The sequence below is a fragment of the Syngnathus scovelli genome, chromosome 5 (assembly GCF_024217435.2).
Source record: "Syngnathus scovelli strain Florida chromosome 5, RoL_Ssco_1.2, whole genome shotgun sequence".
Lineage (NCBI taxonomy): Eukaryota > Metazoa > Chordata > Actinopteri > Syngnathiformes > Syngnathidae > Syngnathus > Syngnathus scovelli.
This window is the reverse complement of record NC_090851.1, coordinates 16,279,914-16,297,773: the sequence shown is the minus strand read 5'-3', so window position 1 is coordinate 16,297,773 and position 17,860 is coordinate 16,279,914. Positions and strand designations below refer to the sequence as shown.

General features: G+C 39.3%; 1 protein-coding gene and 1 long non-coding RNA gene across 8 annotated transcripts in view; both read right to left on the bottom strand.

The window, feature by feature from the left end:
- The window catches only part of cep44 (centrosomal protein 44), a 48,121-nt gene that overhangs the window by 14,857 nt on the left and 15,404 nt on the right, over positions 1-17,860 (bottom strand). For 5 of the 7 annotated variants that reach the window (XM_049721565.2, XM_049721566.2, XM_049721569.2 and 2 more), the window contains 2 exons: positions 17,130-17,267; positions 8,275-8,349 (listed from right to left, as the gene is read on the bottom strand). In XM_049721565.2, the coding sequence (XP_049577522.1) occupies positions 8,275-8,349; positions 17,130-17,267 (213 nt within the window). Of the gene's footprint in view, positions 1-6,053; positions 8,222-8,274; positions 8,350-17,129; positions 17,268-17,860 lie in introns of those variants that run through there. The other 2 variants (XM_049721568.2, XM_049721571.2) reach the window with 2 other exon arrangements.
- Positions 13,694-17,122, bottom strand: LOC137840321 (uncharacterized). The gene is made up of 2 exons (XR_011086886.1): positions 15,017-17,122; positions 13,694-14,893 (listed from the first exon to the last, which is right to left on the bottom strand). It is a non-coding gene; the product is annotated as an uncharacterized lncRNA (long non-coding RNA).

Genomic DNA, 17,860 nt, shown 5'->3' with positions numbered 1-17,860 from the left:
GCTGCTTTTGTTTTCACTTCTCATTTGATGACATAAATGAAAGTGAAAAAAATGAAAGGCCTCATACAGCTAAGCCTCGATTTTATGCGCTTTGATTCCACGCGACTATCTGTCTAACTCGGTTTGGTCCGGGACCCCAAATTTTTTTTTAGCGTATTTTAAATGGACAATATTGTAGAAATTGCAGTGCTAAAAGACAAGAGGCAGCTTCTACTTTTGATTACGCAACGGTGTGTCATTCTTTTTCTCCTTGTTCCTCCCTCCTGTCAACCCCTTGTCCATCTCTCTTAAAGTGACCGCAGCAATAGTAGCAAAGGTTGTACATTAGCACAATGGAACAAACCCACCAGGAGTATGCAGAGGCAAGGTAACTACCGTATTGGCACGAATATAAGACGGTATTTTTTGCATTGAAATAAGACTGAAAAAGTGGGGGTCGTCTTACATTTGGGGTCGAGACCAGGGGTGGGCAAACTTTTTGACTGGCGGGCTGAATTTGGTTCTAAATTTTGATCGGTGGGCTGAACCAGGAGCAGATGGATGTAGTGTTTGTGTGAAGTAATAGAAATGACATGTAAAGGTCATTGCATAAAAGGTTTGTACTTTTAGTAGGTAGTAAAGCATGGATATTCAAAAAAAAAGCTTTTTGAAAACAAATGCATTTATTAACAGCATTAAAAAAATATTTCACCGAAAAACTACTATCAGTGATTCTCATTAAATACGACACTGTTATTATGAATAATAGTTTCCATCACTTTGGCGCCTGCAGGTCAGATTTATGAAATATGTTTATCTAATGAGGCGAAATCACATCAAATGGCAAACATTCTGACCAAATACATCATCTTGAAGAATCAGTGAAAGAATACTTCTAAATAAAGTAATAAAGAAATCAACAGTATTGTTGGTCTCCCTTTTTTGCTAGTGCATCATGGTCTGGAGTAAAATTTGTTGTGGTAATTCTTAGGATAGAGCCGAGGTGTCGGTCCGTTAACCTAGAGCTGTGACGGGCTTTGTTGACGTTCATGTGGCGGAACGTCTGCTCACACACGTAGGTCGAGCCAAATTGTCCTCTCTTTTTTTTTTAAACACTCGGCACTCAGTATCCACCTTTCTTTTCCTCGGGCCACTCATTTTAGTGGAAGGATTACAGGGGAAGGTTTGTGGGTGGCATTAACGTAAAACTGTATCTGAAAGCTCAGCGTGTGAATTACGAGAATGCTGACATCACAGCCCACGCTCGAAATTCGGCACTGATAGAAATAGAGCGCGGAGTGCGCCGTGTCCGTACTACTTAGTACGTACATGCACTTGTGAGTGTGCACCGAGCTTTCTGACACGGCTTCCGGGAGTAAATGCGCGGGCGGGTGCTTCCCCATCTATTGGGGAAGCATACCGTATTTTTTGGACTATAAGTCGCTCCGGAGTATAAGTCGCACCGGCCATAATATGCCCAAAAAAGTGAAAAAAAAAACCATATAAGTCGCTCCGGAGTACAAGTCGCATTTTGGGGGGCAATTTAGTCGACAAAATCCAAGGCCAAGAACAGACATAAACGAGCAACAACAGGCTAAACGATGCTATGCTAACATGACAAACACAAACGAGAAGCTGAGAACGTGCCTGATGTAACATTCAGAGGTATTTAAAAAAACTATTACATAAATAACACGTTTATAAAACTATCTATGTCACTCCAATTCACTAAATCCATCGATCGTCCTTTGTCAACAATGCTGTGTGCCGCGCCGCAGTGGAAATTATTCCACAGGCCCATACAACGACATATGAACTATATTTTAAATTGCTATCATATAAACATTATCAAACCATTTGAGTCATTCCAAATCATTAAATCCATCGACCAAATTTCTCGTCTTTTATCGATCGTCCTTTCTCAACAATGCCGAGTGCCGCGCCACAGTTGAAATTATTCCATAGGCCCGTACAACGACATATAAACTATATTTTAAATAACTATCACATAAAAAAATATTATCAAGCCATTTGTGTCACTCCAAATTATTAAATCCATCGATCAAATTTCTCGTTTTTTACCGATCATCCTTTCTCAACAATGCCGTGTGCCGCGCCGCGGATGAAATTATTCCACAGGCCCATACAACAGTATATAAACTATATTTTAAATGACTATCACATAAGCAATGTTATCAAACCATTTGTGTCACTCCAAATCATTAAATCCATCGATCAAATTTCTCGTCTTTTGTCGATCGTTCTTTCTCAACAATGCCGTGTGCCGCGCTGCAGATGAAATTATTCCACAGGCCCATACAACAATATATAAACTATATTTGAAATAACTATCACATGAGAAATATTATCAAACCATTTGTGTCACTCCAAATCATTAAATCCATCGATCAAATTTCTCGTCTTCTGTCGATCGTTCTTTGTCAACAATGTCGTGTGCCACGCCGCAGTTGAAATTATTCCATAGGCGCGTACAACGACATATAAACTATTTTAAATAACTATCACAAACAACAATATTATCAAACCATTTGCGTCACTCCAAATCATTAAATCCATCAATCAAATGTTTCGTCTTTTATCGATCGTCCTTTCTCAACAATGCCGTATGCCGCGCCGCAGATGAAATTATTCCACAGGCCCATACAACAATATATAAACTATATTTTAAATAACTATCACATAAACAATATTATCAAACCATTTGTGATTTAATCATTAAATCCATCGATCGATTTCTTCGTCCTTTCTGTAAACAACGCCACCTGTGCGGCACGGTGCGCCGCTGACGTCAGACTCGTCGCCAGTTGCAGTTCAAATTATTCCACAGGCTCATATAACGATATATAAACTATATATCAAATAACTATAATATAAACAACAATTTTATCAAACCATCTGTGTCACTCCAAATCAATGAATCTATCGATCGAATTCTTCGTCCTTTATGTCAACAACGCCGCGCGTGAGCAGCTGATGCCAGCCTCGTGGGTCACTTGCGTCTCCTTTTATTCCACAGATGTAGTACATAAATATATTGTAGCGTTAACAAAGTACAAGGGAAAACGTGGGTTTGGTAAACGGCCCTTTATTTAACAAAACGAGAGTTCAACGAGCCAACAACTATGAACTGTAATGATAAAAACATATAGAAGTTGCTACACAAAATAAAATATGTATCAAATAACTATAACAAAAATTAAAAAAAAAAATCCAAACCTTCTGCATCACTCCTAATCAATAAATCCTTCAAACTCTTCGTCTTCCGTGTCACTTCCGAACAAAGCCGCGATTGATGCCGGTAATACGTGGGGCCCCTATTCATCTCTGTTGCTGATGTCAGACTCCTCGTCAGTTTCAGTTGGAATTATTCCAGATTTTCTAAATCCTGACAAAATGATTTTGGGTGTAACCGAAGCCCACGCTTTGTCGATCCATCCAATGACGTCCAGGAATGTTGCACGTCTATTTCATGTTTCTTCAATAAATGTGTTTTGTATATTCATCTACTTCGTTGTGCGCTAATCTGTACGGAATGTGCAATCGATTGTTTGGGGTTGATTTGACAATTTGATTAATGTGCGGGTGGTTATTATGGTATAACATAGGACCGTAATAAATAAAAGTAACTCCGCACATTTTAGAGAATTCCGCGTAAAAATGAACTCCGGACATATTAGAGAATTAAATGGCCTTCGTAATTATTTAAGGGAAGAGTAAATTTCGTTAAATGATAATTCGTTTGAAAATTTACTTCCTCTAAATAAAATAACGACGGTGGTTAAATCAGATTATTTGAGTTGGTGACGGATAAAAGTACTTTTTTTTTTTTTGTCCGTCGGGCGCAGGCCCGTTTCTAACTTTGTCGGGCCGCGTCAAAAGTTAAATAGGACACGATCGAAAAATAGACTTGCCTTCCAAATTAACTACAGGGCAAATCTAATTAGAGTAGGACATTTTGATTCGTTTTAAGAGAGTTATTATTCTTTTTAAAGCGATCGAGTGGGTTGAAGCACTCCGACAGTTAAGTGCTGGATCTACGTATAAGAAGTTAGAATTAATAATGTAAAGTACATTAACTTTCTTCTTAAATGCTATTATGGTCACACTTTTATTAATTTGATTCCCTTTCGGATAAACAAGTTGGTCGGCTCGCTGCTTGAGCGACCAAGTAGAACGGACCCATATCAACATTTACTTCGGCAAAACTAGTGCTAGGGTGCGCTATACAAACGAATCCCTGAGGTCTTAACAAAGAAGTAAGAAGTAAAATTTCTTGGAGTGCTAATAGATAAAAAATTAAGTTGGAAACCACATATAATGTATATCAAATCAAAGATCTCAAAATCACTGGCAGTATTGTATAAAGTAAAAGATCTTATAAACCAAACATCATTATATTCCTTGTACTGCTCCTTCATACTCCCATACATTATGTACTGTGTGGAGGTTTGGGGCAACACATACAAAACAAACACAGATCCAATCTACATTCTACAAAAAAAGCTACACGACTTGTAAATAATGTTGATTACGGAGAACCATCTAACCCTCTTTTTGTAAAACTGAATGCACTGAAATACAATGATCTAGTCGATTTTAAAACCATCCAACTCATGTACAAAATAAAAAATAATCAATTACCAAACAGTATCCAGAGGTTGTTTGAGTGGAGGGAAAGTACCTATGATTTAAGAGGAACACTTATGTTTAAAAGAGATTTGGTGAGAACAACTTTAAAGTTGCATTGTATAACAGTTAAAGGTGTGGAATTATGGAACGCCAGCAGTGACGAACTAAAGAATTGTAGTTCTTTACCTCAGTTTAAAAAAATGTATAAAGGCAAAATACTGATGGGATACCGTAGCATGCTGTGAGGTGTTTAAACTGCTTTTGTATTTATCTAAAGGAGGTGTATGTATGTATGAGTGTGTGTATGTATAATATCTATATGTATGTATGTATGTATGTCTTTAACATATCTGAAAATGGACAAATCTAGACGGAATCAAGCAAACGTGGTTACAAGGGGTAGAGCTAGATAAGCCTAGGCTTCCTTCTACTCCCTTTTGAACAAATAAGATATTTATGATAAAGTGAAAATTTATAACGCAATGTTTTTTTTTTCTTTTCTTTCTTCTCTATTGTAATATGGAGTTATTATTTTCAGTATTGTTACTTTCTTTCTTGTATTTCTTTAAATGTTCGAAATAAACAAACAAACAAACATCTAAAAATATCCGTAACATAATAAAAACTTCAAACAGTAGCGGGGAGCCATCAATACGATGCGGTCACTTCGAAGTCTTGCCTCGAATTGAGTTACTCGGCTCGAGCTTCGGGTGACTTGAGAGGGATTGGCGTCGTACAGAAATCAGATTGATTCCGGTTGAGTTAATTTAACTCGGGTGGTTGGATTACGGACGAATCTCCGAACCCGGCTAAAACAAACCCGTTACCGGGAAGCCGGGGGCACCTTATAAAAGAGGTGCATTTGACACCGTGAAGCTGTGTTCTCCGTCCACCATCCACTGCTCCCACAGGTTACGCAGAACTGCTTTAAAGCTCCCATTCACGGAGACGTCAAGTGGCTGAAGTATTTTAGTACAGCATCCAGGGATGATGGCAGGTATGGAGTTGAGGCTTTTTAAGTTCTCTTTTATCTGTGGCGTGATATGCGCTCGCATGCTGTCCATCACAAGCAGAGCTTTGTTCGCTCTGAAGAAGCCATCCAGACGCCTAGTGTAGCACTTCGTAAGCCAAAAGTTCATCATTTCTTGATCCATCCACCCTTTCTCATTTACGGCGACAGTAACTGAGCGGGATTGGATTTTGGGCATTGTTTTTTGTTTAAAGATGACCGTTGGTGGCAATTTTGAGCCATCTCCGCAACATGCCAGCACCACTGTCAAGTGCGATTTTTCATGACCAGTAGTTTCTATATTAACACTCCTCTGCCCTTTTTCTGCAACACTTCGGCCCATGGGAATGTCGAACGTGAGGGGGATCTCGTCCATGTTAATAATATGATCTGATGTCACGTTATGCTCACTTACATGCTTCTTAATGAACTCACGGAAACAGTTGATTTTTACTTGGAAGTCCGCTGGGAGCGTTTGGGACATCAATGTTCTTGCTCTGATAGAGAGGCGATCGCGTTGCATGAAGCAATAACACCAAAAAGGTCCTCCTTTAAAATCTTTTATATTCATCTCCTTGGCCAGCACCTGGGCATGGATTGAGAGGTAATTGCGTTCCATGAAGCGATAACAAGAAGAAGATCCTCTCACTACATTTCTCTCATACAACTCATTTATATTCATGATTTTAGCAAATACCTGGGCATGGAGACGCAACTGCACTGTTGATAAGCCTCTCCCAGCAGCACGTTGTTCAAGCACCCATGCACAAACTCGTTCTTCGAGCTGTGGTCACTTAGCTTTTAGCCTGCGATTAGCTGTTTTCGTTTTCTTCGTTTCGCTAAGAGTGGCCTCCGCTTTTCGCCAATCCCTTATAAGTTTCTCACTAACTCCAAACTTTCTTTCTGCTGCTCGATTGCTATTTTCGGCAGCATATTTCACAATTTGAAGTTTGTAACCTGCAGAATAGGGTTTTCTTTTGGGTGCCATTTTTGTTAAGCCCTTCCCAGTTGATGAGTCACTGCCAACAGTGAAATTTAGAGCGCCCTCATCCAGTTTTGTCTGAAAATAAAGTTTTTTGTTTTGTTTATTTGGCTGTTTCATCAAAGTCAAAGTCTGCTTTATTGTCAATTTCTTCACATGCCAAGACACAAAGCGATCGAAATTACGTTCCCACTATCCCACGGTGACAAGACATAGTACACAATATGCATACAAGTAAACAACACAAAAAATAAAAACAAGAAGGCACAAACAATGAATAAATACGAGTGATGAATAAATAATAAAGAAACAAATAACATAATATAAGAAGAGCAAAAATGGAGCAAGTGTGCATACAACAGACAGTGGACATGGATATAGCGCTTTAAAGTGTTAATTGCTTTATTTGATTTTTTCTCTCTATTTTTCATGCTTTGAATATGCACAAGATAAAGATATAAATGCATGCGAAGTGATCAACTATACTAAAACTAACATGTGAAGTGGTCAACTATACTTGTAAGTAAGTGATGTGTTAATGATCAAGTAAAATATATATATAAGTCGCTCCTGAGTATAAGTCTTCAAGAAAGTCAAGATGTTAGAAAAATTGTATATATATGTTATCATGCGTTCTCTAATGAGTACTTATTCACAATATTACTGTTCAGTATGCTTGCTGCTTTGCCTTGCTTATTCTTATCTTGTACAACAGAACAGAAGGATTACGGCTGGGTCAGGGGCGAGATGACGGTTGTGTCAAACAAGATGCTGCTGACAGCTCAGCGTCCACCAGAACAGATCGTGAAAACAACACGTCAAACAATGCGTCATGAACCTTCTGATCTTTGTTAAAGAACGACACTTTCTCTTTTTATCTCTCAGAATATCGCTTAAACTGTTTTGCTGATATAGCCATATCTGCACGCAACACTTTGTGCGTTACTTTTTGTTTCTTACGAGACGAAGCCACAATCTCTCCCCCCCCCCCTTAAGGGCTAATCGTCTCACACTGTGGGTAGGGCATTCCAAATAAAAAGAGCGAGGAGTGTAAAACAGATTTTTAGTGTAGTCGGATTGCTGTAAGTCTGATTGCACTCCTCGCGAGAAAAGACTCAATATTCTGCCTCACTTGTTTTTTGTCTGCTGACCCTTTTCTCTTATTCAGATATTCAGTTAGCACTTTGAACCTAACACAAGACTTTCTAGATTACGTGCTTTCGGGTTAACGCGATTCCCAAATTCTGGACCCCAAAGTCCACATAAAATTGAGGCTTAGCTGTATTGAGTACGTTTGTGCACGTTTTTCTTGAGTGCGAGAGAGTATGATGATGCTATCATAGTGTAGTCTTTTGCTAAAAATGCAGGCAAATGTAGGTGTTCCACTTTTTGAGAGTGTCATAAATCTGACTTTGTTATAAGGAAGGCATTTTGAAAACCGACTGGACAATAGGGTGTTAAATTAAAATAATTATATACTGTACATACACATTTTTTTGAGGGGTGGTGTATGTCTAGTAACTGTCAACTGTACTGTCTAGTTGACAACGTACAGTGTGTAGTGTCTATCTGATAACAGAAGGGCCATACTTTTGTACTACTGCATTGAGTTTGATCAGTGCTTCTGCATTACATCATTATATTGTATACTTACAGTATCTGGCATATTCAATTTTGCACGGTCTGCTCCTCTTGTGTCCTTGTGTGTGAAAGGATTTCTGAGTCTGGGCTGAGAGAACAAACCATAAAGCTCAATGCAATCTAGTAAAATAGATGCTTATAGACAAAATGAGTAAATTAAGAGAACAACTCTCTGCGTATGCATTTTAGGCATGGCAGGACGTTAAAGAGGATCAGATTACTGAGTTTTGACATTTCCTTTAATTTTAATTAATTAACCTTATATGCAATGAGGACCAACGACAAATAGAGTTGGAGACAAAATCTTGATACTTACTGGTTCTTTTGTCGGTTTTCAAAAATGTAGGTAGAGTTTTTGTATTACTGTTATGTGCAGTATATTTTAATGTGACCATAATATAAAGTAACATAACAAATTTGTCAATTTTATATAAAGGAGACACCTCTATTTTAGGGTTGGAACATCATTGTCGTCTTGAGTACACGTTACATTGTTTGCACAATATTTTTGTGTTATTCATTGATCTTGTCATCTCATACTGTAGGCATGTTTAAGTGTGTTTAAATAATTTTGAAAGTGCATTAGAAGAGCAGATTTTTTAAAAAGTTTTTTAAGTGTTGTGCATTTTATGATGTGTACTTTTATATTGCAGTGATCATGTACAGCATGGATGTTCTGGGACACAACCCACATATTGCAGGGGGATTTACTGTACATACATTTCACACAAAAACCCAGGGTAGCAGAGAACATTGTAGGCTACACCATTAAAAATGCTGGGTTTAAAACGCCCCAATTTGGGGTTGAAAAAAATTGACCGACCTGGATTATTCAAAGTGGGTTTTGCAGGTGGCTCGGTGAGGCACTGGGTAGCACATCCGCCTCACAGTTAGGAGGGTGCGGGTTCGATTCCACCTCCGGCCCTCCCTGTGTGGAGTTTGCATGTTCTCCCCGAGCCCGCGTGGGTTTTCTCCGGGCACTCCGGTTTCCTCCCACATCCCAAAAACATGCTTGGTAGGCCGATTGAGCACTCCAAATTGTCCGTAGGTGTGAGTGCGAATGGTTGTTTGTCTCTGTGTGTCTCTGGCTGGCAACCGGTTCAGGGTGTCCCCTGCCTACTGTCCGATGACGGCTTGGATAGGCTCCGGCATACCCGCGACCCCCGTGGGGACTAAGCGGTACAGAAAATGGATGGATGGTTATTTTTGCAAAACAACCCAAAGTTGGGTCAATTTGACCCAACTTCCTGGGTCTATCCTATTTTAACCCAGCATTTTAAGGGTGTATTATTACAGTTAATGTTCCCAAGCTGTCAACTCAAATATATTTAATGCTATTATTATTGTGATTGAAAAAAATGTCTGATGGTGACTCATTTGTGTGCCTTTATTCTGTTAAGTTTTGTGCTGATGCGTGCTGTCATTAGACTAATGCTCTGAGCGCATGAAGAGGTCCAGCGCAAGATCCTCGCGCGGACTACCGCCAACTCCATGGCAGGATTCTGGACAATATTGCCAGACACAGACCAGATTTCAAAACCACAAAAAACTGATCTGTGTCACCCTGCTCGACCCCCAGAAGTTTCGGGAATACCAGAAAAAATTCCCGCATGCAGCCTTTTCCAGCTTAGCACAGAGTCACGGAACACTTTTCGATCTGCCTCGGCTAAGAACAGAACTGATTGTAATGACTGGATGATTTTGCAGGAAAATCTCCCATTGATCTCCTTGACTTCCTTCAGCAAAAAAATCTGAATGAGAGCATGGGGCATCTGTTAGGGTTTTCAGGTTAGTTTGATCCTATGATTATGTTGGAATGTAGACTGTAATGATTAAATCAATCACGTCTGGCCCTCACAATGTAATAATTAAATCAATCACGTCTGGCCCTCACAATGCAGAGTCTGTTTCCCACAATAGTGTAAAACACCCCCTGCTCTGATCTTATCAGAGGCCGGGGGTTCACCAAACCTGTCCACTCCCACCCCCACTCTGTTCCTCCTAATAAATATGCCCTTGCAGGGAGGAGACTTTTAGACTTCATTCCTGTAGCGAGTGAACTCTCCACCTGCAGGTGTCTAAAAGAACTTGCCTGTCTCCTTGTGGTTCTTGCAAAATAAGTTGGAGTAAGCAAATCTCTAACATTTTGGTGCCGAAACCCGGGACCCTCATACCCATCATCTGGCTGACGGAGGACGACGCGCTGTACACCGTCGACGGGCCAGCGTCCATTAGCCGGACCTGGTAAAGAAAGACCTGGGAAGGAAATTCTTCGCTGGGCCAGCATCTTAGGTCTGCCTTCGTCTGACAGAGGTGGATTGACGGGACCCGGCAGTGCAACGAACCAGGGGACAAGTAAGTTCTTGAAATTGTGTTGTGTTGTTAAACGCGTAACACATAGAGGTGCACGGGAGATAGCTTGGGTTCAAGTCCCAGTGGAAGAAACAGGCTAAGAAAGGCAGAGCTTCTTTTTCGTTCATCGAAGAAGTGTGTAGACTCTTCTTTGTCTGTTTTTCCGAGCTGAGGGATCTGGCTTGGGTTAAAGTCCCAGTGGAAGGAACGTGCTAAGAAACACGGAGCTTCTTTTTTGTTAATCAAAGAAGGGCGTAGATTTTTCTTTGTATGTTTTTCCAAGCCAAAGAATAGCTTGGGTTCAAGTCCCAGTGGAAGAAACGGGCTAAGAAAAACAGAGCTTCTTTTTCTTAATTGAAGAAGGGCGTAGATTTTTTTCTTTTGTCCGTTTTTCCAAAGCTGTTTGGGAGGGTTTTACACCCATCCCTGGATAGGCCTAAAAAAGCGCTGGAGTTTGTGTGATTGAGTGTGTGACCGGTAGGATAAATTGACTAAAAAGCAGTTCTAGCGTTGATCCACGGCAATAAAACAGGCTAGTAATTTGTTGAAAGGTCAATTTAAACCTGCATTGAGGATCCTCAAAGAAAAAAAAAAAAAATTGAAAAAAATTGTAAAACCTTAAACTACTAAAATTAAGATGGGAAATAAGAACGGTAAATCTCTTGCTCTGCTCTTCTTTAAAACGAGAAGTTCATGGCAAGTAGATTTCTTTGTTGTATGCAATACATGCTGAAGTGGAAGAAAATGTATGGAGTACAAGGAAGGAAAAGAGGAAAAGCCTCATTTTTAGCATGACAAGCTTCCTCCTCTTTGACCGCTTATGCTCATACAGAGAAAGAAAGAATAGATGCCCATATGACAGCAAAACATGTCATTGTCAGATTATTAGAATTTTTTTTTTAGATTATTAGAAATCCTGTTCACACAAGAAGTATGACAATGCTGTTTGTAGGCCCAATTACAAATGAATAGGGATCAAATTGTGTTACACTGAAGTTAAAATATGCAAATCAAGTGGTAAAGAAATGCAACTTGCTTCTAGAAGATAAATAAATAAAATTAGAATGTGCTGTCCTCGTGTGCATGGGAGGGACCAGCTCATGATCGACCACAGGAAATGGCCAGCCTGTGACGAATCATTGTTGCTGGGAACTACCTTTTGCATGCGAGAGCTGTGCATGTGTGTGCGTATATGTTAAAATGATGAACATTGGCTAAAGTTTTAGTATAAAAAAAATTTTGCTAGACTGTGGTCTATCCAATTTGCACCGCAGAACAGAAATAATTTTGAAAGATAAAAATGAGAGGAAAAAGAGAGAAGTCTGTTTGCGAGCAGAAACTAATCCACACTAGTGCATGTAAAGTGTCGAGCCCACATGAGAAATTCGGAAAAAAAAAAAAAAAAAAAAAAAAAAATGACAGAACATGCTTTCAAGAATTGGAAGAAGCTAAATTGTGAATTTAAGATTTTGCAATGCTACATTTAATAGGAATAATTGATTGGTTGTGTTATAAGATAAATGCAAGCTAAATCTGAGAGATTGAGTTCTTCAAATTTAAAAACAAAGAAAAAATTCAGATTAATTTGCCAGTTGTTTGTTTTAGTTAAGTTTTTTTTGAATTGGTGGATTGTTCTACCAGGAAAGCTAAGTTGAAAATGATATATGAATGTTGTGTGGTGGTGGATGAATTGGGACCAATGTGATAGAAAGACTCCTTTTTGGAGACTGCGTGTGAGATGCAAATGAACATTGATGAATGATAGCCTGAATGAAAAGAAATTACAGGTTGAATGGTTGAAGTCGTTGGCGACTACTATAGAGAATTAGTAGAGCGACTTTGATGAAAGAGTGATTTTGAGCAGGTTGAATGTTAGGAAGAAACGCGTAGCTTTTGGATTGATAATTAACTAGAAAAAAAATGGAGAACCAGTAACACATGTAGAAGATGTGTGAACTGAGAAATTGAGAAGCGTTTTGGAAAGTAAGTCAAATTAAATAATGATGGAATCGTATGTAGTAAAGAACACATTCTCCCAAAAAGTTTGTCAAGGTGTGAGGCATGGGCGTTGCCAGGCCTCAAAAGGGGGGGGAGTGAGTAGGACAGATAGTGGAAGATAGTAATAATACAACACTTTATGACAATGAATTTTCGAATACATTAGGTGTTATATTGTGGTAATTTTTTTGTTCTGGTGTAGATAGGTTAGCAACACGAGAGATTTAGAGGTTCAAAAGAAAGACAGTTAAAAGAAAACATTTTTGATTTGGACAATTGCAGGCTAACAGGAACATGAGAACGATAAGAACTACGAGGTGGGATCCAATTTCATTGGGGAGATTGAGAATTCACAGCACCATACTCTAAGTCACATTTTTGAGCAAGCATGACAATAACATGTGATAGGTCAAGACATACAGATCAGGGCTTGATGTGGAAAGCAGACCTCGATGAGTTGGTTTTCAATAATGATACTGAAGACAACATACTGTCTGATTAAATTGGAACTATAGATAAAATGTAGCTCAAAAATAGGATGAGTTGCAGGATTTACGATATAAAAACGAGACCGCTGTTATTAGAAGAATTTGAAGTTTGGTAAACAAACATTACCAGCAAATTGATGGAAGCAGCTACATTTGGAGATAGTCTTACAAGTGTTCAAACCAGCCTGTCATTCTCAGTGTCAGGGCCCCTGAAACCCAATCCGAGTCTTCGCCTGCAGCCGTGAACAACCACAAAATGGTGCCTGGCTCTGAAGCACCTTTGACCTTTGGCGAAGGACAAGAAAAGACTGCTGTTGTGCTTGGAGGAGGACAAGTACACTCCGGAGGAAATACAACATCCTCGGGGACGAGAAAAGACAGTGAAAAGCGGAGGAACTCACAATGATGAAAATTGACTCATTTGAACAATGGACTCATTCAAGAGTGATGGATGGGGTCACTCTGAAGCAACAACAAAAGAACACCAACTTGATAGGGTGAAGTGCGGCAAAAAGATATGGACTTGGAGTGTCTGACAACCAAATCGCACTCCTTGCTACGGCGTTCCCAAATTTGGTGAAGCTTGGTTCAAAGTGGAAGGGAGGTTCATTGTGCACTGAGTTTGACAGAACTGAGGAGATTTGATAAATAAATAAATAAAAATTTGAAAAATACGTAGGGCTACAGATTATAATCAGAGATTGAACGGATTTGGATAAAACAAATAGACTAAAACGGTAGGAAACAAGAGCAAGATCTTATATTTTGGCTCATCAAGCTTAAGACGTAGAGGTCGAGTTATATAAATTTTAGAACAGGACATTTGGCAGTCAGGAGGAAGCTAGGTTGCTCAATGTACCTACTCAATACAATAGTAAGTTTTTTTGCACCACAGTGGAGGTTGGATGGTCAGAAAGTTAGGTACGTTCAATTTTTAACATTCACACAATCATGCATAGGAGTCACAAGGCAACAGTTAACAAGACAATGACTGCAATAGGGGCCACCTACGACTGCACCGACATGGAAAAGTAGAAGTGAGAGAGCAGAGTATGGGATTATATGCTAAAACGTCTGCTATACAGTTACCGATAGGAGATTCTATCAAGAGAAGCTACATGAGAGATGGATTAGAATCTCTTTGTCTGCGTGGGTGCGTGTGCGTGTGTGTGTGTGTGTGTTCACACCCTGTGTGGATGCGAGCGTGTGAGGAGAAAGAAGGCATGGGTAAGACAATCTCTTTTAAACCAGGAGGCAATAAATGGGAACGCCCCTGTCATAAATAGTTTTTGGTTAAAGGGAATCATTAGGAAGTGTTCAAACTCTTCCCGCAAACATTCCTATTTGCCAGTTAAATGGGCACTACAATTGACTACGAGAGTTGCAAACAACAGATGAAGAGCAGTCCTTGGCAGATTATATGATCAGGACGCTCAAACTGTGTCAAAGACAAATTTACTGCCGCTTGATCTTTCCTCCTCACAGGTCGACAACCCCATAAATCCAGGAGACTGGGTCTACATCGAGGTCATCAAAGGAAGGAACTGGGCCAGCCACGACGGGAGGGACCATTCCAAGTCTTGCTGACTACACATGTTGCACCCAAGGTTGCAGGACCCACAAATGCATTAACGACGACTGCTCTCCAGGAGGAAACTGGATGGGAGCTTTGGACATCACCGCTGTGTGCCAGGATGAGAGAGCCGTTTTCAAGGTGTAAGGGCTCTACTACCAACATGGCTGCACCATCGGACGGGACCTACTTCATTCAGAAGTTCAGAGGCACTGCCTCACCTGCATCCTATGAGTGCACGTGCCTGTTCAGTACGGATCATGGTTTTGTGGTCACAGGAGTTGTCCGATGCTGCCTGCCAACTGGACACGAGTGTGTGCGCCGGTGTGTGTGACTGACCTCACCTATAGACTAGAACATCATCAGCTGACGAAAACACGGGCACATATACAACTTCTTAGACGTGACAGTTGTGATAATGATAATGAGACGTGGATTGCGTAGATGCTGTTCTGTTGAGCATGTATTACGGAAACTTGTTGATTTGACCATCGAAAAGCTTCGCAAGTGATGGATACAATGATGTACTGTTTCTGTGTTTTTCTTTTTATTTTTTGTTATTCATAGCATTCTGGCCGCCTGTGGCAACGGGGCCGTGTAAGAATTTTCCTGCTAATAACATCTGGCCAGCAGGTTTTTCGCTTACACAATAAGTTTGATCTGGGGTGTTGAGGTAATGCCTCATCTTCACTGGAAAGTGTTGCTATCATTGTTTGTTGTTTTTATTTTTACCATTCTACTTTCTTCATTATACGTATATATATGTTTTTTTTCTTGCTTATCGTTGTTGTTTGGGGTGGCATAATCATATGATAAATCAGGAGGGAGATGTTAGGGTTTTCAGGTTAGTTTGATCCTATGATTATGTTGGAATGTAGACTGTAATGATTAAATCAATCACGTCTGGCCCTCACAATGTAATAATTAAATCAATCACGTCTGGCCCTCACAATGCAGAGTCTGTTTCCCACAATAGTGTAAAACACCCCCTGCTCTGATCTTATCAGAGGCCGGGGGTTCACCAAACCTGTCCACTCCCACCCCCACTCTGTTCCTCCTAATAAATATGCCCTTGCAGGGAGGAGACTTTTAGACTTCATTCCTGTAGCGAGTGAACTCTCCACCTGCAGGTGTCTAAAAGAACTTGCCTGTCTCCTTGTGGTTCTTGCAAAATAAGTTGGAGTAAGCAAATCTCTAACAGCATCTATACACATTTGTGTGTTTGGCGGTGACCATCCCCGTGTCCACTGCTTCTGTTGAACGGACATTCTCAGCCCTAAAACGAATTAAAACTTATGCCAGAAATACGACAGGGCAGGCTCGACTTTCAGCATTAGCTTCGATGGTGATAGAAAAGGACTTCTTGATGGAACTGAAACGCTTGGCTAATCTGCACAACAGAGAAATTGAAATATCCTTGAGGAAAGAAAGGAGGATGGATTTTGTGTACAAATAATCAAGATTTTTGGTGAGTAAAATGTTGCTATATATTTCTAAATAATATTGCAATTTTATCAGGTTATTTTTGGTGTTTTTTTTTTTTTATGTGTGTCGCAGCTGTACCTGCAGTAGATGTTTCATAGCTATAAATTAGTTATTAAGGGTTGGATTGATTCAGACGGAGCACTATTGCAGGCCTAGGTGTGAAATGCATAGCCGCCACTATCATTAGTAATGCAGCTTTCTGGCAAATGGGCTGGAAATATAACCGATTTCTGTTACGCGAGCTGTCATCTGGAGTAGCTGACTAAAATACGACTCACATCTAAAGAGCAAGTGAGTTGGGGTCACTTCAAGCAACAAGATGGGCATGCACTCAATTTTGGGCCATCAAAGGGGTCTGTGTTAGGGTTTGCAAAATAAGTTAGAGTGAGCACCACTCTAACAGTCTGATTGAGACCAGAACCCTTTGAGGTTTGGGAGTGCTTAAAAATTAATAATATATCAATTATTTTAATTATAATAATTAGTATATTAATTATTATATTAATTAAAAAGTGCTTTGAGAGTTGTAGCATACTAGCTCATTGCCATCTGCTAACCAGCAGTCTACCAAGTGTTGTTTCCCCTCTCGAATCAAGGAAGAGTTGTAGTTTTGTTATTTAGTATTTAAAGTGCACTTTACCTGTAAACTGTTGGATGGTACTGTACCTGCAGTAGTATTTTTTCTTGTTGATAAAAACCTCTGAAAGTCAATGTCTTTTGTTTTAAGTTGTTGGATCAGGCACAGGTACTGTTTTAAAAATACTGGTTTGGCATCACAATATTAACAAAAAAAACTAATGATACCTAATCTATTGACACATTTAATTCTCTGTTTTCTAAATATAATTGACTCATATACAGCATTGTACATTTTAAGCATTCCCTGGAAATGTCACACGCATTAATACGCAGCACTCAGCAAACAATACAATTTGTCAACAACATTCAGATGAATTTGAATGTTCACTGTACCTTGTTAAGATCTCTGTGTCTCTTCAGGACCAAATCAATGATGTCACAAAGGGTAGCAATTTTTCTTTGCACAAAGCCCTTCTGAAGGAACTGCTGCTTGGAAACTACTGGCTTATAGTGAAAGATATCTCGCAGAACCTTGACAAAGAAATTGTCAAGCTGAAAAGACGTGACTTGTAGAAAATCAAAATTGGGAACAGGGCATTCACGTTTGCATACAGTTAAAATATCAGCCACATCATATTTTTTTCAGTTTTTTTTTTTTTTTTGTTGCACAAGCCTGTTCAAAGAGTAGGCCAGTTCCAAGACAAAATCATTGCAGAAAGTTGTGCCAGGAAGGGAATCCATCTTAAAACTTTGACAGATAAATATGAAATTAATATATTACAGAATTTCATTGCATCAGGTGCGACTCGGGTTAAAAGCAACCACTGATGTGGAAATGATGAATGCAAAGGAGAGGTAGAATGCTGATTAATTAATTAGAGAAAGCACAAAGCGTGAAAATATAAAACATGCACCTAAAAGAAAAAAAAAGAGCTAAAACCTTGAAAAATAAAAGGAAGTGAAAACTGAAAAAAAAAAAAAAAAAAAGACAATTCAAAAATTATTATTCAAAAATATTACCATAGCGGACCAAAACTATTTTCAACTCAAAAAAAAACCATTTCATATTATTTTTATTTTGAATAAATTGTTTTATTTTTCAAGATTCAAGCTCAACACATTTA